This window comes from Eulemur rufifrons, chromosome 18, assembly GCF_041146395.1.
Source record: "Eulemur rufifrons isolate Redbay chromosome 18, OSU_ERuf_1, whole genome shotgun sequence".
Classification (NCBI taxonomy): domain Eukaryota; kingdom Metazoa; phylum Chordata; class Mammalia; order Primates; family Lemuridae; genus Eulemur; species Eulemur rufifrons.
In genome coordinates, this window is record NC_091000.1 from 40,389,433 (window position 1) to 40,413,249 (window position 23,817).

At 35.0% G+C, this 23,817-nt stretch overlaps 1 protein-coding gene across 4 annotated transcripts in view; it reads right to left on the reverse strand.

Annotated features, from left to right (window-relative positions):
- Positions 1-2,011: 2,011 nt before the first annotated feature.
- Positions 2,012-23,817, reverse strand: part of PDGFC (platelet derived growth factor C) — a 211,685-nt gene continuing 189,879 nt past the window's right edge. For 2 of the 4 annotated variants that reach the window (XM_069493001.1, XM_069493004.1), the window contains 3 exons: positions 16,963-17,170; positions 12,010-12,227; positions 2,012-4,818 (listed from right to left, as the gene is read on the reverse strand). In XM_069493001.1, the coding sequence (XP_069349102.1) occupies positions 4,702-4,818; positions 12,010-12,227; positions 16,963-17,170 (543 nt within the window). In that variant the 3' untranslated portion in view covers positions 2,012-4,701. The remainder of the gene's footprint in view (positions 4,819-12,009; positions 12,228-16,962; positions 17,171-23,817) is intronic. The other 2 variants (XM_069493002.1, XM_069493003.1) reach the window with 2 other exon arrangements.

Genomic DNA, 23,817 nt, shown 5'->3' on the forward strand with positions numbered 1-23,817 from the left:
TAAAAAGTACTCTGCTTTTGTCTACTACCTCCTTCATCTTATAGGCTAGGTAGCTCAAGTTCAGAGATACTTAGGAACTTCAGGGTTCCTATAATGTTCAGCACCATTTTTTAAAAATTTATTCATTTGTATATTCCCTTCACTTATTCATTGATGCAAATTGTTACTAACCCTCTAACTAGGCATTGAGGAAAGGATAGTGAGATAATTCCTGCTAGGAGTCCCATTAGACTGGGAGTCAAATGAGAAATCAAAATTAAGGCAGGTAATTATAACACTGTATGACAATGTTTATAATTTAAACATTTCTAGGAGCGTAAGAGAAATGGTGCCAGTGAGAAGGAAGGAAAGCAAGCTTCACTTCACTGTGAAGTGACATTTGTGCTGAGACTTTAGGGGAAGTTACTGAGGTAGGCCTGTGCAGGACCAGTGCTCCAAATGAATACAGCATGTGCCAGCACAGAGATTTGAGGGCATTTTGGTATTTTCAGGAAACCACAGGTACTCACTAGAGCTGTATGTAGATTTGATGGTGCCAAATGAGCAGAGAGTGGTAAACAACGACATTATGAAAAATTTTGTCTGCTATACAAAGATTAAAATGTAATCCTTGGCCGGGCACGGTGGCTCACGCCTGTAATCCTAGCACTCTGGGAGGCTGAGGCGGGTGGATCGCTTGAGCTCAGGAGTTCGAAACCAGCCTGAGCAAGAGCGAGACCCCGTCTCTACTAAAAAATAAAAAGAAATTAGCTGGACAACTAAAAAATATATATATAGAAAAAATTAGCCGAGCATGGTGGTGCATGCCTGTAGTGCCAACTACTTGGGAGGCTGAGGCAGAAGGATTGCTTGAGCCCAGGAGCTTGAGGTTGCTGTGAGCTAGGCTGATGCCACGGCACTCTAGCCAGGGTAACAGAGCGGGACTCTGCCTCAAAAGAAAAAAAAAAAAAAGTAATCTTGAGGAGTCCCATTATAAAATTCCTGCCCATGTGACAATCCAATTTGTTTGAAAGATCCTTCTGTTAGTGGTGTGGAGGATGGATAGGAGGGGAGTATGACCAGAGGCAGGAAGACTGGAAAAATGGAGGCTGTTGCAACACAATGGGTGGGGAGACAAAATGAGGGGCTAAACTGGAGCAGCAGCTACAGGAATGGAAAGGTAGACACAGCTATGAGAGGGACTGAAGGCAATGAGTCTTTCAGTATGAAGAGAAAACAGGATGTAAAGCAATTACTCTATTGCAATGGACTGAATATTTGTGTCCCCCTAAAAGCCATGTTGAAACCTCCTAGCCCGTGTGATATTAGGAGGAGGAACCTTTGGGAAAGGGCATGAGGATAGAGCCCTCATGATGAGATTGTGCCTTTATAAAAGAGTCCCCTGAGAATTCTCTCACCACCAGCGCCCCCCCACCCCCATCCGGCTTTTCTACCGTGTGAGGCTACAAAGAGAAGTTGGCAGTCAGCAACCCAGAAGAGGTCCCTCACCAGAGCCAGACCTTGCTGGCACCCTGATCTTAGACTTCCAGTCTCTGGAACAGTGAAAAATAAATTTTGTTTATAAGCTTCTCACTCTATAGTATTTTGTTAGAGCAGTCTGAACTGACTCAGACCTCTACTATATTTTCAATTTTCCTACTCTTTCTTATGAATGTAAAGGATGATGATATTTATAATTTTTAACCATGTTCATAATACATAATCAAATAGTCTAAAATATCAGAAGGAATATGAATATTATATTATCCTTTTGCAAATAAGGACATTACATTAAGTGTAAAACTTGTATTTTCTGCTTTTCCTTAAACCACATCATGAGCAGAAGTCAATGCACCTGCAGGGAGTGACACACTGAGGCTGACCAATTTGTTCCGGGAGGTTTCTCGCCGTGGAGATTCTCTTTGTTCTTTGTATCTTTTCCAAGTGCACATAAGGATTGCTAGATGAAGGAGGGAATGTGGAAATGAGATGTAGAAATGAAAAATGTAGACATGAACACCTGCCTCATGACAAGGCTTATTCTTTTATTTTAATACATATCACTGGGCAAAACAGTCCATTGCTCAGGGACAGAGGCATGAAACACAGACATCACATACAAAACAGGGTGTGGTCAACAGTCAATACTTCCTAGACTTTTGAGAAATTAGGGTTACGTATTTTTAATGCATGATTTTTTTTTTAGTATATTACATAGTACAATCTATGAGTGAGTGGTTATAAAGAGGTTAGTTCTCATAGCGTTCCCAAGAATGGACTGGCAGCAGGGTGGGGATTGCTACCTTTACAGAGTAATTTCTCCTGACTGTCAACATTTTATAAGTAAACAAAAAATAAATATTAAAAAAAATAAAAGGGAAAGAAAGTATTCCATTCAGAAGTTGGAAATGCTGAATTAAACATGGTTAAACAGGTCAGTTACTGTAAGGTTTAATAGAGTCTTTCCTATGCTCATGAAAGTTGTAAATTACCAACTGCCGTGCATTTTCCATAGAGTTTTATCTAGTAGGCCTCTATATGGCTGGGACAAAATTAGGAAAAGGTAAGGAAATATTATGAAACAACACATACGCTCATTTTGTTTGTTTTTCATGTGGTTGGGGACAAAGTAGGTAAACTGCAAAATATAAAAGCACGGTAAATGGAGTCGCCTGGAAGAGTAGTCTGAAGACACATGGCTTTGGGTACTAGTTGTCTTCCAACAGGTTAAAAGGCTTAGGAAAGGACAGGGTGCTGAAGATCCCAGTCCTGATTAGAAATCTATGTCTGGAATTGAGGACGCACAACTTCAAGTGTGCTATGTAAAATACTAGAATCCACACACAAAATCAATTTATGCTCACCTCATTTAGTAGTTCCCATTGTAAATAAAGACATGGGTGGAAAATTCTGAGGTTTTTTTTTTTTTTCCAATTTCACACTACCGTATAATCTATCAGTAAGCATTTCATAAATCACCTAACAACTTTTAAGTCAGGTGCAACTTAATTTACCAGAAACCAGGATTAGGACTAGTGAGAAAAAGAAAACCACTGCTCAAAGGCTTTGGAAATAAGAGGCAGGGAAACCTCAACAGAATTGTTCCCTTTTTGACCTGTCTTTTGAACCGACATATGCTTTTGCATAATGAAAATCATGGTAACAACAAATCTTATCATTTTCATTTTCTCCGAGTCCAGGAGAGAAATCTTACATGCACACGCATACACGCACACTCTTAGTTTCTCCCCAAAATAGCTGCATTCTTTTATTTGATGATTCATTACATTTTTAATTCAAATAGTCACCACATCACCTACGTACAATATTAAGCATTTTACAAGCAAAATATTTTACTGATTTTCTTTTCAATTGCCAAAGAGTACAATAAATGAACTGGTTAAAGGATATACTTCTGTACATAAAAATATCCATGTATTTATACAAGCGTATGGAACAGAGTTTAAAGATAATAAAACCATGACATCACAATAAATAGGATGTGTTCCTACAGCACAGCGCAGCACGCTTTGTCAGGAAGCTGCCAAGTCTCTTTTTTCAAGGTGCTTTAGGTTCTTCTGAGCTAGGCTCATATTTCCCCCAAAAAGGATTAGGTTAGTAATGACTGATCTGAATGTCTATTTTCATATGTTGCTTTTTATTTGCATCTCCAATGACAGAGGTGGAAGACGTGATAATTTAATTATTTTCAAAAAGTCTTTGCAATTTACCAATTTTTATTGATTTCCCACTTCAGTATTTTAAAATGCAGATTAGTCTAAGCTCTAGCACCATACGACAATAAAATACATGTATTTTTGTCAGAGCAACAATATTTTATATCATCTTTGTTCCTCTGGCTTATAAGAATTCTGTTTAGAAAAATTTACCGAGCTAAAAATAGTTGATCTAGGTTGTCATAAAAAAGAATATTAAATACCTTTGGTAAAAATAGATATATTTAACAAGATTAGAAAAGCCAATAGTTATAATGTCAAAAGGAGAATATAAAAATGTACACAATAAAACAAATAAACCAACTTATAGGTAAAGTGAAGATAAGGCCACTCTTCTGTTCAGGTCTCTTCCAAAACACGAATGTAGTTCTCTTCTTCTAAATGGTAGAAATTTTAACAAGAAATATGGAAAATCCAGTCTTTTCTATCAGTATGACACAAGTTTAATTCATAGCAACATAGTTTCTTTTTAGAAACCAAGTTTGTAGAACACAGAACATTCTGGCTTGTATATGTGAATATAACGAAAAAATTCCAGATTTTCTGTGATTTTTAGGCCCAGAACATGGAGCTTTTTTGAGTTAAGCAAAGCAACAGAATTAGGTGCTCACTTGCACACAGTTTTTTTTTTTTTCCTGTACTTACATTAACCTAAGCCATATTAAGACAACTGAAATATAGAACGCAGCTAGTGGAACAGGTACATGGTAACAGTAACTTTGTACTAGCTAGTGATCTACAACATTTAATTTTTTTTCCACGATTGAAGACCTTTTTCTCCTGTCCTTTGGGCCTTCTCTCAAAAGAGCTGTTGCACAACTCCTCATTCCGTTCGGTGTCTCCTCTTTTAGAACGCACTGTAAATCTTGAAGGCAAAAGTTCCTCGAAGCAAACAACCGAGATTAAGGATGGAGATAACGCATAAGTTCTCTAACAGAATCAGCTGCTGCACTGCACAGCTCTGCTCTGGGGCTGCTGGTGGTGATTATCCTCCTGTGCTCCCTCTGCACACACAGTCACACTCCTCGTGGTGCTCCAGGGCCACGTCCGTGAGCGATTTGTGCAATCCCCGGACACCGATCTTTGGTCTCAACTGAAGGACCTGAAAGGGAACAATGGAAGGCACCTTTAAAACTCGACCAATGTCTATAACTTTTGATTTCATGGGCAAGTAACATTTCAGAAAAGAATCTTGAGGCTCAAGAAAGATTTACAAATTTTAATTTCTCCTAGAGACGGCATTATGAAAACATCCCCCCACCAAAAAATATGCATGAGCTATCATCATTTCACGAAAGACAGGACACTTCAAATGCCAACACTGTAGAAGCACTCTGCCTCAGAATAAAAAAACAGTCCTCAAATTGAAAGACTCACCATGCACTCTTCATTTTACTTATCTAAGTATAGCAAAGAAAGTTTCACCTTAAGTATTTTGGAACCGCTAAGACACAATTCGTTTTTCTGTTTGTTGGTTTCTTTCACTCATTCATTTATTCACATATTTCACAAATATTTACACTTGAAGCAATACACTCAAGCGCAGGAATACTGCGGAAAGAAACATGATCACTCCACAGCTGAGTCTGCTCAATTATGCCACTCATTAATTTTCTTGGCTACACTTCAAGTCCTCTATAAACTTGATGAGATGGATTAGATGTACTTCATAGACATCAGCCTAAGTCACAGCTAACTTTCTGCAGCTGGATCCTACTGTGCAGTGTAAGGAGGTTTGGCAATAATAACAATGATGCCTCTATTAAATAAAGTTATTTGCAGTTTGGGTTGTTGGGATTTTAATTAAAAATACAGCAAAATAGATGCAGATACTGAACATATTTCCTCTTAACATTGTGACAAAGAGATATAGCTTCGTATTCTATAAAAGATGATCTGAACTATTCAATAGTAGCTACCTATTCAACCATATTACATTTTATTTCCTATAATACAAGTGATAAAGTTTCAGAAGTTGTGTTTTGTTTGGATTATGAACAAAAACCAGAGCACAAAAATAATACGAGGTTGTCTAGCTTCTCTGCTTTATGGGTAGGACACAGATAACTTCACAGAGCAACTTCGAAAAGCTACCATTCTTGGAAATTTTCATTAATCCAAAAAGGCACAAGTCAAGTCTTATGACTGCTGTGTTTGAAGACTTAAAAAGAAAAATAGAGAATGCATACCTCATTGGAGTATGTGGTTATATCAGAGGTTAATTAGCTAACATTTTTTGAATGCTTACTGCGTGCCAGGCACAATAATAATGTTTTTACATACTTTAACTCACAAGAATTCTATGAAGTAATTTACAATTATTGCCCTTATTTTACACATGAGCGAACAGAGGCTTAGAAAGAGTAAGTGACATAGCCTTTATCTGTACCTAGACCAAAGATGAATTAATAAAGTTAGAGTGATAAATAATAATTTTATAAAGATTCAGAATATTACTTCTCATACATTCTATTTATTAAGTAACTTTCTTCTTAGAGAGATAAACTTCAAAGTCTTGTAACAAGTATCAGAAATAGTAAACTTTTAAAGTCTATTTTCCCATCTATTACATTTCTCCATTCTAAAACAAAAATTACTCAGACTGTATCACTTTAAGTAATATAGTCTTAGTAATTTGCAATGTGTAATTAGTAATACGTAATGTGAAAATTAACCCAATGGCAGCTGAATATTATTTTATGTCAGTACTGACTGTTTTTGAACAATTTAGATTTTGAATGGCATCAACAGAAACTACATTTAAGATACTGGCACTATTCCTTATCATACTCTTGCTACAAACTGATTCTGGAATGAGGATGGATGGGTAACATAAACTGCAATACTGGCATGGCTGAGGTCTTCAATGTTTATCTTCACCTGTACACATTTTCCCATTCAGCATGGAAAAAAATTACTATGAAAAGTAAAGGTTAGAGAGGCTACACATACAATCCTAACAGTCAGCCAGGCCAGGCTGCAATCCTTGCTTCCTCTAGCAGGCTCATGCCAAGATGCATGTGCCGAGTAAAACCCTGTGTCTTTGTCTGTTGATGCTCACAGAGATTCACAAATAGCAGAAGAATCTCATAATGTCTCAGTAATTTTAAAGTCTTGGATAAGAAATCCTAATACATGATGAGAAAGAATTAATGTTTTCCTTTTTAGTTTCTTTTGAAAGTTTTGACTTTGGAAGAGAAAGTAGACTTAAGCAGACATAGAAAATGGTCAGCGGGTCCCAGATGATATTAAACAAAATGTGGCTTTCAGGACACAGATTCTGACACCAGAAAAGAAACAGGGCAGAAGTGCATCTCAGAACATTCAGAGAAAGATGTTGAAACTAAAATTACAAGTCCATGAAAAAGAATGTCCAGGGAGAAGGTAAGCCAAAGACTGTGGAAGAGAACAGATTAGACTCAGAACAAATCACCAAGAAACAGAAGCTCACGTACCACTATTCAACCCAGGCAAAGAAAATGAGCTAACCATTTGAGAACCATAGAATGCTGGGAAAAGGGATTCATTACTACAGTAAGGCAATTGAATGGTATAATTTTTTTCCCAAAGCAAACAGATCTAATGTAAGAAAATTAAGACTGTATGTTAAGAAAAAATAAATTAAATACAGGAAGATATAAACAAGATGAAAATCATTAGGCTGATTAAGAATAGAGAAAAAAGAAAAAATATGTTACTATTGTCAGAGTAATCCACATAGATCTTTTGGCTAGAAGAACACCCTCCCTTCCTCTGGGCAAAGTTCACTAAATCTTTATTACCATTTACCATAATTGAAGAATAAGGCTAGGCACAGGGGCATAAAATAAAGATGAGTTATAGAATACCTAAGATATATTAAGGGCTTGAAGTGTGCGCCAGACCTTGTTCAAGGTGTTTTGTAAATATCAACTCACTGAATACCCACAACAAGGTATGATGTTTGGAGACTCACCATACAGATCAGGAAACTGAAGCACAGGGGCTAATTAGTTTGCTCAAAGTAACACAGCTAACAAATGTTAGATTCAAACTTGACATGGTCTGACTTTGAAGTTTGTATTCTCAAGCACTAAACTGTAATGTGATGTTTGTTGTCCCTTAGCTCTCAATTTGGTAGAAACGAAGAAAAATAATCAATAATTTAGAAATAGTAAAAGTTCTCTAATAGGGATATCTTTAAAGTCCACACAAGTATCCAGAATGTACTAATTAGTTATGCTAAGACTGGTAGGACACTATCAAGTGTTTCAAGGAAGAGGTGACATCTAAGTTTATACATATATAAAGTTCCTGACTTGCTTTTCTGAAAATTCCTATTTCGGGCATAGAGAAATCATTAAGAAAAAATATTTCTTTGGCTAAAATGTCTTCCTAAGTAAGAGATCTGGTGATTGATGCAAAAGCTGTAAGAATCTTACTAATAACATTATTATGTTATAATATCTTTTAGTTTTCTAATCTTACTTTTGATACTCACAATGGATGAACAAAACCCAATACAAATGCTACAGGAAACCAAGAGAAGATAATTCAGTTATATTTATAGTAACACAATGAATATGATTTAAGCCTAATATTTATGGACACTGGTATGATAGAAATAGATGAAGGAGAGAAAAGTGATAATTTCTAAGCTCTCCACCTTTGCTTCTGCCTTCTTTATCAGTTGGAATCATCCTCAAATTGAAAACTGGACCATCATCATCCAGAAGAATTAAAGTCCAAGACACGCTTCTCTTTAAATGAGTTAAGTCTTTATGTCCAGACTAATAGAATTCAATTATTTAATGATTTTGGAACAGTCTTAAATTATGTTGAGAAAACAATTTCACATTTTTAAGAGTAGTAATAGACTCACAACTGATTTCCAAAATATAAGAATGAGAAAAATTTATTTTCAGAAATTATGAACTCTATTCTCAGAAATTATGAATTATGCCAAATAGTCCTATTTCCATGGAGTAATTTAACAAAAATATTACCACACAAATACTAATGATTCCCACAAGGCATTTACAAAATTGGGTCATTATTGTTACTAGAAATATTTGTGAAAAATGTAGACTAGGTAACTGCACAATTATATTTCTACATACTTATACCTTAGAGATATTTGGGACAAACAAATGGATGGTCATGTAATTATCATATAATTAGACAGTCATCCATAATTGTATGTGTATATGTGTAATGTGTATATATTTAAGCCCACCCAAAATAGGGAAATAATGGACTAATGTCATTCTGGAGAAGGCGACCGAGGCTACAGGTATTGCACATAGCCTGGCCCCAAACATGGATTTTATCTGAAGCTTAAATACATATTGCATACTCTGAGGCAACTTTCTGGATTACCCTAAAACTAATACTATTTGAAAAGAAATTTACAGGTGTAAGATGGAGGGAGATATGCTCGACCTGAGGACTGCTTTAGCAGACACTGCATGATATGAACTCAGCATCTGATAAGCTTCTTTTAAAAAGCTAACATGACAAGCCTGGGTTTTACAGCGCTTTATAGTAGTTTCAAATTCAAGGTTTGTTGGTTAAATCAGGTCCCCAAATACATTTCGTTTACTGAGTACATGCTTTAGAGCAGTGGTCCCCAACTTTTCTGGCACCAGGAACCGGTACATGGAAGACAATCCTTCCACAGACGGCTGTGGGTCCCGGGAAGACCCCAGCGCACCACATTCATTGTGCACTCAAACCTCTCTGTCAATCATAATCTGCACTTGTAGCCGCTTCCCAGGGCCAGCACCACCGCTCCAGCTGCACCCCAGATCTCCAGACATCAGAATCCCACAAGGATCCTGCAACCTAGATCCCTCGCATGCACAGTCCACAGGAAGGCTCGCGCTCCTATGAGAATCCAATGCCCCCGCGGATCTGACAGGAGGTGGAGCCCACGCCACGATGCCAGCGATGAAGAGCAGCTGTAAACACTGATGAAGCCTCGTCCACCCGCCCACCACCCACCTACCGCCCTGGGCCTGCCTCGGGGCCCCAACAGGCCACTGGCTGGCACCAGTCTGGCACCACAGCTTTAGAGCCTTCAAAATTGAGTAGTTTTAGATACAAAACGATCACTTCAATTTAATCTACATTCTTATCACGTCCTTTTATGTAATGCTGGGCAACTCTAATACCTGCCTAGCCTTTAAGGCATTTTAATTTTAATGTGGTTGTTCTTAACTAGCTTCCCAGTTGATGGAGTAACAGTAAGGCCTGCCTAGAGCTCTGTGAGCCACCTTGGTCATGACTATGTACTTCTTGAAACCGGAGAAGAGACTTCATTCCCAGTACAGAGATCTTTGGAAGCATGTGGTGTGGAAATGAAAGTAGAACATGAGTAATGATAGTAAATAGTCCTATTTTTAATGACTGCCAATTTGAGATATTACCTTCCAAAAGACTACTATCTGTAATTGTTATGGAATAACACAGCTAGGAAAAACCTGAGTGATTAATCATATTTTACACTTGTTTTACAGAGGTTAAATATCCTGGTGACTGTCACAAGTTAAGTTGTACACTCAACATTTTCATTAGTTATGGAATATCCTCAATTATATCCCACCTTCTCTTCCAGCATCATTTGGTATCAGGAAGCAATCCTTGATGAACCAATTTTAATTTTTACAAAACCTTTACATTAGACCAAGTCAAAATCTGGCCTTCTGACTTCATTTCAATAGCAGCACAATTCACAGTTGCAAAGATGTGGAAACAACCCAAGTGCCCATCAATACATGAGTGGATTAATAAAATGTGGTATACGTATACCATGGAGTACTACTCAGCCATAAAAAATAGTGAACTAATTAATACCTCTTGTATTTTCCTGGATGAAGCTGGAGACCATTCTTGTAAGCGAAGTATCACAAGAATGGAAAAACAAACACCGCATGTACTCACCGCTAAATTGGAACTAATCGATCAACACTTAGGTGAAAATACGGAAATAACATTCATGGAAATCAAGCAGGTGGGAGTAGGGAATAGGTAAATTCACATCTAACAGGTACAATGCACACTATCTGAGGGATGGGCACACTTACACCCATCAAACAATACAAAAGCAATTTATGTAACCAGAACATTTGTACTCCTGTAATATTTGGAAATAAATAAATAAATAACTAGAATAATAATACAGATCAAATATCTACTTAATAAATAAAATGATCTTTCACATGCAAAAAGACTTCAGTGAAACCCTCATCTGTTTAGGTAATCTAAACCTGCCTGGTTTCATAAACTGTACTTCACATGACTTGATTTTCCTGCCTTTCGCCAATATTGTGTTGGCAGCTGATTAAAGTGGGGAAAAAAAAGCACTGGATTCCAGAAGACAAGAAACTCTATTTCCATTCTAGATCTGTGCTTTCACTTCAGTGAGAGTTTCACTGAAGTCCTTATGCTTATGAAAAACCATTTTACTTACCTAAGTAGATATTTATTCTGTATTATTATTAAATTTAGCAGAAAAAATTAAAAGTAATGAAAGGGAGTAATATTGAAATGAAGTCAGAAGGGCAGATTTTGGCTCAGTCTAATGCAGATTTTGGTAACAATTAAAGTTGACTCATCAAGAAGAGATTCCTTCTGATGTACGTCTGCTACATAACGCTGCTAGAGGAGAAGGTGGGACACAACTGAGGATATTCCAGCACTAATGAAAACGTTAAGTTCAAGTTCTAAGGTTCCCAGGGCTCTAAAAAGATGGTTACTACAAACATTTCATATTATATTTTCCTTCATGCCTTTGTATGGTTAAAAAATGCAAACAAAGTTAAACATGTTATTTGGGGTGACTTGAATAATAGAAAGATTAGCATAATTATGAATAAGTCCTCTTGGGAGTTATGTGCCCATATTGCCCCAAATAGAAAAATAAATATCAAAGATCTCCTTTTTCCAAAGTAGACAATGATTTATCTCCAAGCTTGTCTTTAAAATATTTTCCCTTCATATTTTGAAAAGTTGAAAATCTTTGCCCATTTTTTTTTCCACAGAGAACACATTTTCTTTTTTGTCTAAGTGGTAAAAACTTCACTGACCACCCATGATGTACTATCAGAGAATAAGCTGTCTAAATCCCTAATGTCTGGTTTTTAAATTAAAGGTCATAATTTTAAAAAATGAAAACATAAACTATTTGTAAAACTTATTTTTTTTTCATTAACATGGCATCTCCTTTCCAAACATAAATCCATTTCAGATTCACTGTTTTTGTCATGAGACACAAAATACTGAAAGGAACTTGAAAATAAAATGGTATACCTACCTCATGATATTTTTTAGTGACTTTGCTTGGGACACATTGACATTCATTGCAATTGTGGAGACAACAGGCACAGTTTCCACCACAGCGTTTAACCAGGAGACAACCTGGCCAGAAAATGGTATCGGTTCTCTTTAGTTCTTCCCTTATGGACACCGAGAAGTTACGAGGTGTGCAGCTGTATAATCTTACCTCCTCTTTTAGAAGGTTCAGATCCACCACTACATGGTATAAAAGAAAGCAAAGAAAAATAAATGTTCATGCTTTGAGCCTGAATGTTTCATTAAGCTCTTTTAATAAAGAAATCTTAACGTTATTTCATGAACAATACCTCTAACAATATCCCTTCTAATTTTAACTAGGTTTTAGGGCTATACAGCTCACAAATTGGACTTTCTGTTTCATAATAAACAAAGCTTCATTATGACTTGGTGTCCAATAAAGAGCTGCCATTGTGCAATATAAGAACACAGCCAACAAAACAGTTGAAAGTTATAAATAGGAAACTTTATAGAGAAAAAAAGGTCTACACTTTTTAACCTTAGTAAGAAAGTAGACAAGAAAGACACTGGGGGGAAGAATAGAATGTAAAATGATTAATGCTTTGATTAAAAAACAAATGCAATTCTTAAAAGGATTACAGGCTCATACAATTAAGGAAGAACAACTTATTGAAACTTATTGATAGAACTTTCCATAATCTTTATGGCGATAAGAATCACAAAATATAAAAGGAGAAAGAAGATAATATATTTCTGAAAACAGCTTGATTGACCATGAGTGAAAAAACTGAGATATTTTTTAAGAGCAGAAGTTGTTGGAAAGAACTGCTTCGAATATATTGAATAATTTTTCATCTTGGAAGTTTGGACCAACTAGACTCCTTCAGATTTCTACCCTTCCTCTGCGAAAGGATAGAAGAAATGTCTACTTTCTAACCATTGTCTCTATTCTTTTAGCAAGTTGTTTAACTATGTTGCTTTATTCTTTGAAAGAATATGTACTTGTGAAGACCAAACAAAATATCCTTTCATCAGATTGTTGCTGTAAATCCTCAAAGAACCATTGTTTTTAACTACAAAATGATACTGCTTCAGGAAAATCATATCAAAATAACATGTCATGTTCTATGTGAATTTATATATAACACATGAAAAGTAGTTAATTATTAGGACAAACACTTCTAATATGATTTTAATTTATGATTATAAGCTCTATCTATTTTTTCCCCTAGAAATATGCAAATAAAGCAATTCTAGTATAATTGAATAGTTTCAGATAATGTATATTCCTTTAGGGTTTTTTTCCAATAGTAAAAAGATTTTTTAAAATTTAGGAATATTATCAAAAATATGATAAGTCTAGTTAAATACCTTTTCACTAACATTGAAAACATTATAACCAGGAATTGAAAGAAAAGAAAAAATATTTTCTGGTTAAAGATGGCTTCAAATAGTAATAATCACTTTATATAATTCAATTTTTAAAGTGAAGTGCTATTATTTTAATAATTTTAAAATGACAAGGTAATTAAGAGTCAAATGCTTATTTTCTTGGATTTATTATACTTATATATGTGTTCAAGTTTTTCTAAAACGTCAAAGGGAGCTTATTTTAAGCAACATAAAATTATGAATATGTAATTTTAACTTATAAACATATATAAACTATATGATCAACTAAAACCTCAAGTATAAGAAAGCACCAAAGAAATGCTAATGCTATAGGTTCATTTCAACACCTTATTTGGATAAAAAATTATTTTTCCAAATCAATAGAAAATTATTGTTTCATTTGAGTATTTAAAGATTTATTTTTCATCTGAAAATGATCCTGTGAAAGCAAAACTTCTAATATTTATGAGCAAATATGTTCATTCTTTTAAGTGCCTTGAAAAGATCAACTTATCACTAATAAAATTAATGAGATCTTTGGGTTAAAGGATGTCACATATTTTACCTGATTTCATTTTGCTGATCCAATAGTATAGGTACACATTGCTCTTGTGTTATTAAAGCTATATATGAGTTTATTTGGATCCTTTCTTTAGAAGTTAATATCTGGGCAAGGAGGGAGAAAACTTAAAAACATGCACAAACACAAAAGCTGGTTGCCAAAATTTTCAATGCTTATTTAAGATTTATACTACACATTAGAACGTGAAGATGCTCTTAGCTGTCAAAGCATATTCACCTACCTCAAATAGTTTTAAACACACTATTTTATGATACTAGAAAATGAGACTGTATATGTTCCCCTTAAAATGTTTACTTAACCACAATAAAAGGTTAGATAGATTTTCCAAGTGAACTAAATTATGATACCTGCTACAATGTGAAAATTTAAACACCCTTTCAACTTAGCTTCCACTCATTTATCATGTTTGACACAAAAGGCAAAAGTCTTTTATAAGTACTAGTTAAGTTGACTTAAAAAATATAGGCATTTTTTTTTTTTGGCAATATGAATGAATGAAAATCCTGAACTAAAGGAAGAAAGGAAAAGAAAATAAACAGAAAAACATAATAATGCAGTGTACAGTGGGTGAAAAATATAATTAAGAATTTTAAATTTGGCATATCATATTTGAAACTTATGCTTCCTAATCCTAAGTCTTCAAACTCATATAAGCTTCATTAAAATAAGTCATGTGACTATATAACCTGTGTCATAAATTCTTCATACATTCTTCATAAATTCTTCAAACACAGTGCAGAACTTTTAATGGGAGAAAAAAAGCAAAGAAAATAAAAAGTAAAGAAAAAAAAAAAAAGAAAGAGAGAGAGAAAGAAAGAAAGGAATGCCCCAAGGCATACTTTTTATAGCTTAACTATAGTATTAATGACGTTTCCCTCTGCAAAATAACCATAAAGTAAAACTTAGCCTTCAGATTTTTTCCTTTTCATAATTACCTCCTAAGATAATACATTCACTATTTTGTTCTTCTAAAGAATGGAGATTTTGAGCACATCAAAATCATTATTTCTAAATGCAAATTTTATCAATATTTTAAGTTTTACTAAAAAGGATAATATTGACCAAAAAATTACAGTCATATTTTACTTTGTTAGTTTTCATTCTTTTAAGATATTCAGTCCACAGATATTCTATTACTGTAAGGCAATCTGCGGGTGGTCTTTCTAAGATGAATGTGGTAACACTGTGATATGTTTATTCTGTGGAAAATCTATTTCAGTGTCTAATTAGAAGCTTTTAAAAGTTTCACTCCTTGTTCCTTTGTAGAGAGACTCAGAGGAGGGAAGTTGGTTTTGTCTATATAGATGTTATCCCACACCTGCATTTTAGTTTATGTAAAGTTCCAAAAATATACACTGCTTTTCTCACACTTACTGTATGCTTTAAAAGTTAATAGTTTTGGCAAACTGCAAAGGGCTTCAATTTTGAAAGTGTTAAATGAATATTTGAAAGATCTTGTTCAGTGTTGGATGCTTTTAAATATATGCTAGCCCCTGGCCAAATCTTTGAGCACCAGGCACAGAGATTCAGGAATAAATGTATGGCTGTAAGGGGGGTTTTTAGGCTCACATCCAGAAACCAGCTGCCAAAAAACTAGATCTGAGCTTAGAACCTGTTTCACTCCTCCTGCTTCTTACAGATCAACATGATAATCTACTTCAACTTTGCTAACAAGGGCTCTATTCATGGGTGTTTCAGCTAGTCTTTCAGATCTGCATCTTCCTGTTCCTAAGTGGGAGGGAAGGGAAGTGTTGTTTGTAAGTTATTCATCAAGTTCAAATCTTATAAATATATAACAGCTTTCAGCATCTGGACAGGATTTGGCTGCCCATGCACTTGAACACCGATTTCAAACATTGCCAAAAGGAAACCACGTCTGTTGGCATAGCAAAATACTAGGGTTGGGCAAGTCCGAACATGACCTGCTGAGACTAAAGCTCAAGATCCAAAAGGGCTGCAACTCACCCCGGGGAAAGGGCAGGAATCAGGTTTCTTTCTGACAAGATTTAGAAGAACAAGTCGGGTGCAATCTGCCCTTGTGAATGGCTCAAATTAACCAAACATTGTTCCTTCCACATTAATTCTCCAGACTGTCATTCTGTTCTTTAAAGTGACCCTGGGTAGATTTCAATGTTTCTGACAAACTGAAAAAAAATTTTTTTATGCATTATAATTATTCAATTATTTCTATTACATTTATATTTGTGTCTGATATAGACACTTTACAATTTTCATGTTACTAAAAGTGATTAGCTAACCTTATAGAAAATTCTGTTTATATCATTTTCAATTTCTTGACCATGGGGAATTGGGTTTAATTATCAGCACTTTCACTCTTGAAGGGAGATACCTCCATAGGGTCAAAAGTGATCATTTCAAAAGCAAATCTATGCAGAGAAAACTTATCACGGTGTGAGTTCCTTCAGGTCATTGTTCTTTTGCTATGAATCCTACCTTGGAAACTATTAATTCTATATTATGTTGGGTGATTGCTATTTTTCATATTATTTAGAAGCTTAGAAAACAGAAACTAATATATCCCTAATTCATGGGAGACATCATAGATAAGGATTTATATAGCCTGTCCCCCTTTTCTAGCCTAAATCTGGTTTTGCAGCTATGATGCTTTCTCTTGAATCTCAAATCAACATACTCCAAATAGTAGGGTTGAGTAAGCAAATGTTCTTATGAAACGCAATGGAGGACTTCATCAAAATGATATCTTTGAAGATAAGAAATGACAGGAATTTCAGATGTATCCCTTTTAATTTTCCAAACTCCCTGAGTTATAATTAGGTGCCTGCTTTTGTATATATTCTTATTCAATATAGGAATATGCTCAAATGATAAGAAAATGGATTATTTGAATATATCACTGAAGAATTTTAAACTCTACCCTTTAGAAACTATGGCAGAAGAATCTGAAACATTAGCTGCAAAGAAAATTAAATGAGGTTCTAATCTGAAGAGGGAGCTTACCTCTGGATTTTCTTCCAAAAACAAAAGCCTTGCCAAGAAGTTGCCAAGTTGGCCTATACAGATCTTCTAAGTCCAACTGCCATCTATCTGGTTCGAGATACCGGATAAGATCTTCCAAGGTACTAAAGGCAGCCACGGCATTATTAAGCAGGTCCAGTGGCAAAGCTGACGGGGGTAACACTGACGGACTTACAGCTTCTGTGAATTGCTGAAAGTAAAATGAATCCCATGTTAACTGTTTTAAAAATGACAATGTATTCCTTCTGGACTTAGGGAAGTTACAAAGACAAGGGCTAAAATACGTAGGAAGTGAAATTGTATTTAACCCAATTGGAAGTAATTACTTTGCAAAGGCTTCATGTATTAATGGATGAACTCTGATAGATTTTCTCTGAAATCAATGACAAAGACATTAATTTTCATCGCCACAACCATGGTGAATGTGGATATCTTTTTTTGCTCATATAAAAAGTTGAAAATATCTTCAATTATGGACTTGCAACAGAACTATAATACAATCTACCACATTTTTCTTTTGTTTTACATTTTTCATTTTCTTCACTCTGAAAAATCACTGGAGTTATGCAAATTAATGTGAGATGAATTAAAAATATAAGAAATAAGATCTAGAACAAAACATAGGTGAAAATCCTTTGATGTTGAAGAACTTGTCAATCATGATAGAAGATGACTAAACCTGCGGTCCCCGGCCCCCAGGCCACAGCCCAGTACCGGTCTGGGTCTATGGCCTGTTAGGAAATGGGCCATGCATCATCACCTGAGGTCTGTACCCCACTTCCATGATACACTCAGTATTCAAGGCCTTGAAATCTGATCTCTGCTCATCTTCCCATCTAATCTTACACTCCCCACCCCACTTCAGTGGAAAAATTGTCTTCCATAAAATCATTGGTCCCTGGTACCAAAAAGGTTGGGGGCCATTGGCCTAAACCATAAAAGATCAGATTGATCAATTTGTCTACAATATATATTTAGTATAAAATATCTATTAAACAAGATTAAGAGAGACATAGGGAGAGCATTTTGGCAAGCTACATAACTATCACAAGATTAGTATCTAGAATATACCAAAAAAAAAAAAAAAAAAAAAAGACAACACAGTAGAAAAAGTGGGCAAATTCCAGATAAGAAGTTTGAATGGTTAATAAACATATGAAAATAAGGTAGAATTCATTCATTATCAGAGAAATGTAAAAGAAAATTAGATACATTATTTGACATACAGAAAAGGTGATACTATTTCCTATAGCTGAGATTGGCAAGAATTTACAAAAGGATTACAGGGGATGTGAGTAAAGTGGAACTCCTCTGCTCTCCTTGCAGGAGTGAGTGCCCGTGTGCAAAGCAACTTGAACTGATGTAACTGAAGTGTATAGGACACTAGAGATTTAAATGTTTTATGTCCTTGTAGTCACCTTTGACGTTTATATGCTTTCATTGTGTACACGGAAATATGTATTAATACAATGATATTAATTGTAGCATTGTTTTAAATAGAGAAAGACTGGAAGCAACTTAAATGCCCACATACAGGGGAATGGATTAAAACACATCATAAACTTAAATGGCAAGCAACAAAATAAGGCAGTGATTTCAATGAAAATGAAAGTGTTAATACTCTATATAATTGGAGATTTAAAAACTTGGTAAGAAACCCCCCCCTTCCATAATTTGTAATATGGACTCAGGGTAGGAAATGGCAGATCAGAGTTGAAATTGACATGGGCAAAATAAATACACAAACAGATACCTGCATTTGAATAAAAACATTTATTCAAACAAATAAATGAAGAAGAATACAGAATAAAACATTTATGTTATTTGATGTTCATTACAGCAATGTTTTTTACAACAAAAAGTTGGGAAAAAATCTAAATTTACAATGGTGAAATAGTTAACTATACTGTACTCAAAAAATGGAGTAAGGTGTAGCCATTAAAAATGAGGTCCTCCAGGAACTTAACAAGAGAAATGACAGAAAACAGGCTATATAAATATAGCTTCAATGTAACATGATTTCAATATGCATAAATTGAAACAAAGCAAAAAATTCAAAAGTGCTGAAAATGTCAAGAGTTGCTAATCTATGGTTTAAATGAAAATGCGTGATTTTAAGTTTTTCCTTACATATCCATATTTTCAACATTTTCTATAATAATTTGGATTCCCTTTGGAAATCAGATAAAAACAAAAACATTTATATTATAATGAAAACACTGTCACATCAGCTCTTCCTTTTCATTCTCACTGCCTGGATCCTGGGCTGGATACTAAAACCATGCACTATATATAGCAGCTTCTAACCTCATCTCCTTGCCTTCAATCATTCCTTTCTCTTTTTTCTGTGCTGCATAGCCCTGGGTTAATCTACCTAAAATAAGATATCACTGATCCTGTGATGAATTTGGACAAATGCCTATGTGATTTCTCATCTGGAGGATAAATCCAAATTCCTTACCCAGTATTCAGGGCCCTCGCAATCTGACCCCTGCTCACCTTCCCATCTAATCCCCTACTCATCAAAGACATGCACATTTTGTTCCAATCAATCTAGGCTCTTCACTAACCACAGCACATGTCATCCTCATCTCAGACGTCGTGCCTTTACCCATGGTAAATGCTGCCTCCACCCCCCACATGCAAAAACCTCCTCCTGTTGATCCACCTAATAAATCTTCACCATTTATAATGACATTTTAAAAAACCCAATTCATCTACCAGAACTTGCACAGTAACAGAGTCGTCCCTGTCTCATGTATCTCAATTGCGTCAATCTGAAAAAGACTCCCTCTGTGGGCATCTGGCTTGAGGAGCAGAAGCTGCTCTTTCTGTGGGCAGGCACAGCCTTTTCTGGGGCTCAGTGCTTTGTGGGTGCAGAGCCCCCTTGCCTATGCGGGGACATTGTTACAGAGCGTAACCAGCAGAAATGAATGTGGCAGCAGTCATGAGCCAACAATAATTTCACTTTTTTTTTTTTTAACTTAACAGAAATTAATTTAACAAAAATTTATTACAGTGTCCAGGGCCTGTGCTGGCATTATGAGAGAAGCTAAGGAGAATGACAAGGTCTGGCCTCCAGATTACTTATGTGCACTTTCCAAGTCTCCACTCAGCTGTTATCCCTTTCATCTTTTTATTTTTAAAGTAAATTTTATTGCGTATGTTTGAGGCTTACAACATAATGTTTTGGGATACTTAGATATAATATATATAGATAGTACAATGGTTACTCTTAAAGACCTAATTTCAAGAATATCAAAGATCTGGCTAAAATATTAGGACTAAGATGTTTTCCAATTATTTATGATGTTTTTGCTCTACCAATTAGATTGTTAAAACTTGAGAGTAGAAACTATTAATAAATCTACTATGTTTTTATTTACTCAGTGTTTTTCATAATTGTCCAAGAAAAACAAAATTGCTTTAATAGAGAATATAATGATTGCTAACTCCATTATAGATATAAATAAACACTGATCTAATTAACAGTTTTCATTTTTAATTTAACCTATTTGGTTAATATTGATTAAATTTGTAATGTGAAAAGGTTAATGTGATTTTTTGCAAATTTTAAAAATATAAGCCTATATCTATATCTATATCTCTCTCTATATAGTATAAAGTAAAGATTAACGGGTATTACTAATGAATATGATGAGATAAAACAAATTGAAAGTTTCAAAATCTACGTACAGAAAATAAATGATTGCTAGAAAGTTAATACAAAAAGTATGTATTATTTATTAAAGTGCTGGAGTACAGATGTATATTTTAGGCATGATATAAAATTATTATTTAGGCTATTTTCAATTAGACCTAATCCAAGAATGAGGTGGCTTATTCTGCTTCCAAGTCTGTTGGAGACTCCCTGCATAGAGCATTCCTTTAAAGCCATAAAAAGTTCCAAATGAAATTAACGTTGCTTAGATAAAGTTCAAAATATTAATACAAAAGAAAGCAAAACAAGTTAAGCCTGTAATATTGGACAAACAAAATATGTATGCTTTGGGTCCAGTGAAATATTCGCATATCAATCCTCTCAAATTACAAGGTTGGAAGAAAAGCATCTTGTTACTGCATGTATAGACTGGTAGGTGTTATAAATCTCTAAACTTTTAAGCATTTAAATTAAAATAAGATACATTTAAAAAAAAAAAAAAGATAACCAATCCTCTCCCCCGCCCCACACATACACCAGTCCCCACCCAGAAAACAGGAAGGGAAAATCAACACACTTTCTGTTCCCTGGATTCAAAGAATCAATCCCTGGACAGAACAGAGGAAGTGGTGCTTCTATTTAAGGGCCTTCTCATGACTGTCACCCCACCCACTGGTTCAAGGAACAACCAAGTTGTTCACTTTCAAAGTTCTGCTTTTCTAAGTTGGTTAAAGGGATTCTCAGAAAGAAAGGGGGAGCAATGGAAAAAAGAAGTTAGAGGGAAAAAATTGTTCTCTAATTTTTCAGTTTTAATTTTTGCTCTAACAAAACACTGCTGTTCAGTACAGACGAATAGCATGGTATCTAAAAAATTCTAACAATATCTTTGATATTTAAAAATACTTATGATTGGGCTGTTATGCTATGTAGAATATGCAAAAAGTGCCTTGACTTGAACTGGATTTTCCTATTCCCTACTTTCTATTGCTTTTATTCTTCATAAATATATATACGGATGTGCTTTTTTAAAAATTCCACCCCTGCCATGTGTGCTACAATTTAGTGGATGACAATGGACAGCAATGGAAAGCAGAATTTCTTAGTGTTCTGTAATGGAAACAACTAAATCAAAATCCTTACTTCAGTAAGTCAGAGAAAAGCTCTTCTGCTAATCACCCTCTGGCAGTAATGACAGCCCGGGTGATGGTCCAGCTCCAGCCTAGACCCTTTCAGGTATTTTACCTGTAAGGACAGATTGTGAAAGAGCAGAAAAGGAATCTGAAATCTGTGCAACGAAGTGTCCTGTCAAACAATACATTTCTAAAATGTGAGTTGCACGTGCTAAGCATCCAATCAAAATGAGGTCTTTTAAATCCCAGGTTGAAGGTCACTCTGAATGACAAGAGATGAGAGAAGAACCATGATGAGGAGTCAAGGACTCTGGGCTCTGATCCTGGAGCTGCTCACACTTAGGGAAGAGAATTGGGGCAAATACTGAAACCCCTCTGTGCCTCAGTTTCCTCCACTATAAAACATGGCAGCTAAACTCAGTGACCTTTAAGTTTCATTCCAGCTTTTAAATTTAAAAATTCTATGTAATTGTCAGACACAAGGGAGTCCAATACAGCTTCCACAAAATCACCTTCAGAGCTTAAAAAATATAATATACCACTTAGTAAGGCTATGATGGGGCTGAGTCTTTTTCTTTTTTCTTTTAGATCTGCCTTGCTGTTTTAGATTATCAGTGAGTTTTGGGAAATGCTGTCCTATGATACAACCAACATAATTCTACATTGATTTTTTTGTTGTTGTTGTTCTGAGAGTTCATAAAGTTTACTCTGCCCTTTAAGAATTCAAATATCCTAGAAAGGCATATCTAGTATATGAGTAGAAGCTGTATGGTCCTAAAAATCAGAAGGAAATAGGTCCTTGCTTAGAAAAGTGATATCAAAAATGTTCAAATAAATACAGATACATGCTGTGCTATGGGCTGAATTGTGTCCACCCTAAATTCCTATGTTTAAGTCCTACCCCCCAGCACCTCATAATGTTCCTGTATTTGGAGATACGGTCTTTGAAGAGATAATTAAATTAAAATAACGCCATTAAGGTACACGCTAATCCAATATGACTGGTCCATATAAGAAGAAATCTGGACACAGATATGTACAGAGGGAAGACCATGTGAACACACAGGAAGAAGACGGCCATCTATAAGCCAAGGAGAGAGGTCTCAGAAGAAACCATCCCTGCTGACACCTTGACCTCAGACTTCTACTCTCCCGAACTGTGAGAAAATAAGTTTCTGTAGTTTAAGCCACCCAGTCTGTGGTATTTTGTTAAGGCAGCCTTATAAGACTAATACATACTGTCATTAACTTCTCAACTTATTATCTATTGTAGGAGCAAGCAAAGGATAATATTATATTATGTCCATTAAATCATTTAATAAACATTTATTTAAAAACCTGTGAGGTGGGCACAGTGAACAAAACAGGCCAAAATTCTTGCCCCTGTGAAGCTTATAACTTTATAAGCCGAGGATACTGCATCATAGGAGAGATTCTTCTTTGGCCAAAACAAAGCTAAACTGAGAATTTGCTATTATGAACCACATAGATAACCAAGTAAGTATTGCACAAATCCTGGTCAATGCAGACCATAAAAGTGAATTTAGCATGAAAAATAACTGAAAAATAAATACAGTCCTGTTATTATTATTCAAAAATAACTGACAGCCCTTGAGTTCAATCAAATAATAGTCATATGAATCAGACTTACAAGCTTAAGATAGCAAGTTTGGCTGCAAAAGTTATTTTCTTATTGACTTCTCCAGTGTTACTTTTCAAAAATCAATATTTTAATGTTTTTTTTTATTTTATTATGGTGGCCTTAAATATTTTGTGCATTTATTACCATCTCCTTTTTTTTAGAAAAAGAAAAGCTGACTTCCTGTTTGGAATAGTACTCTCTGAACTGCTTATAATTTCATAATAGATAGTTACTTAGCTCTAAAAAAACCATAGCTTTTCATTTTATTAGGATTTTTGTGGCCAGTGAGATTTTAAAAGTACAACATTTACAATGAATGGACCTTGGACAAATACACACATACAAATGTTTACCTTTAGTAGCATAGCAACTGATGCAAAACTATTACAGACTACAAAGATTTA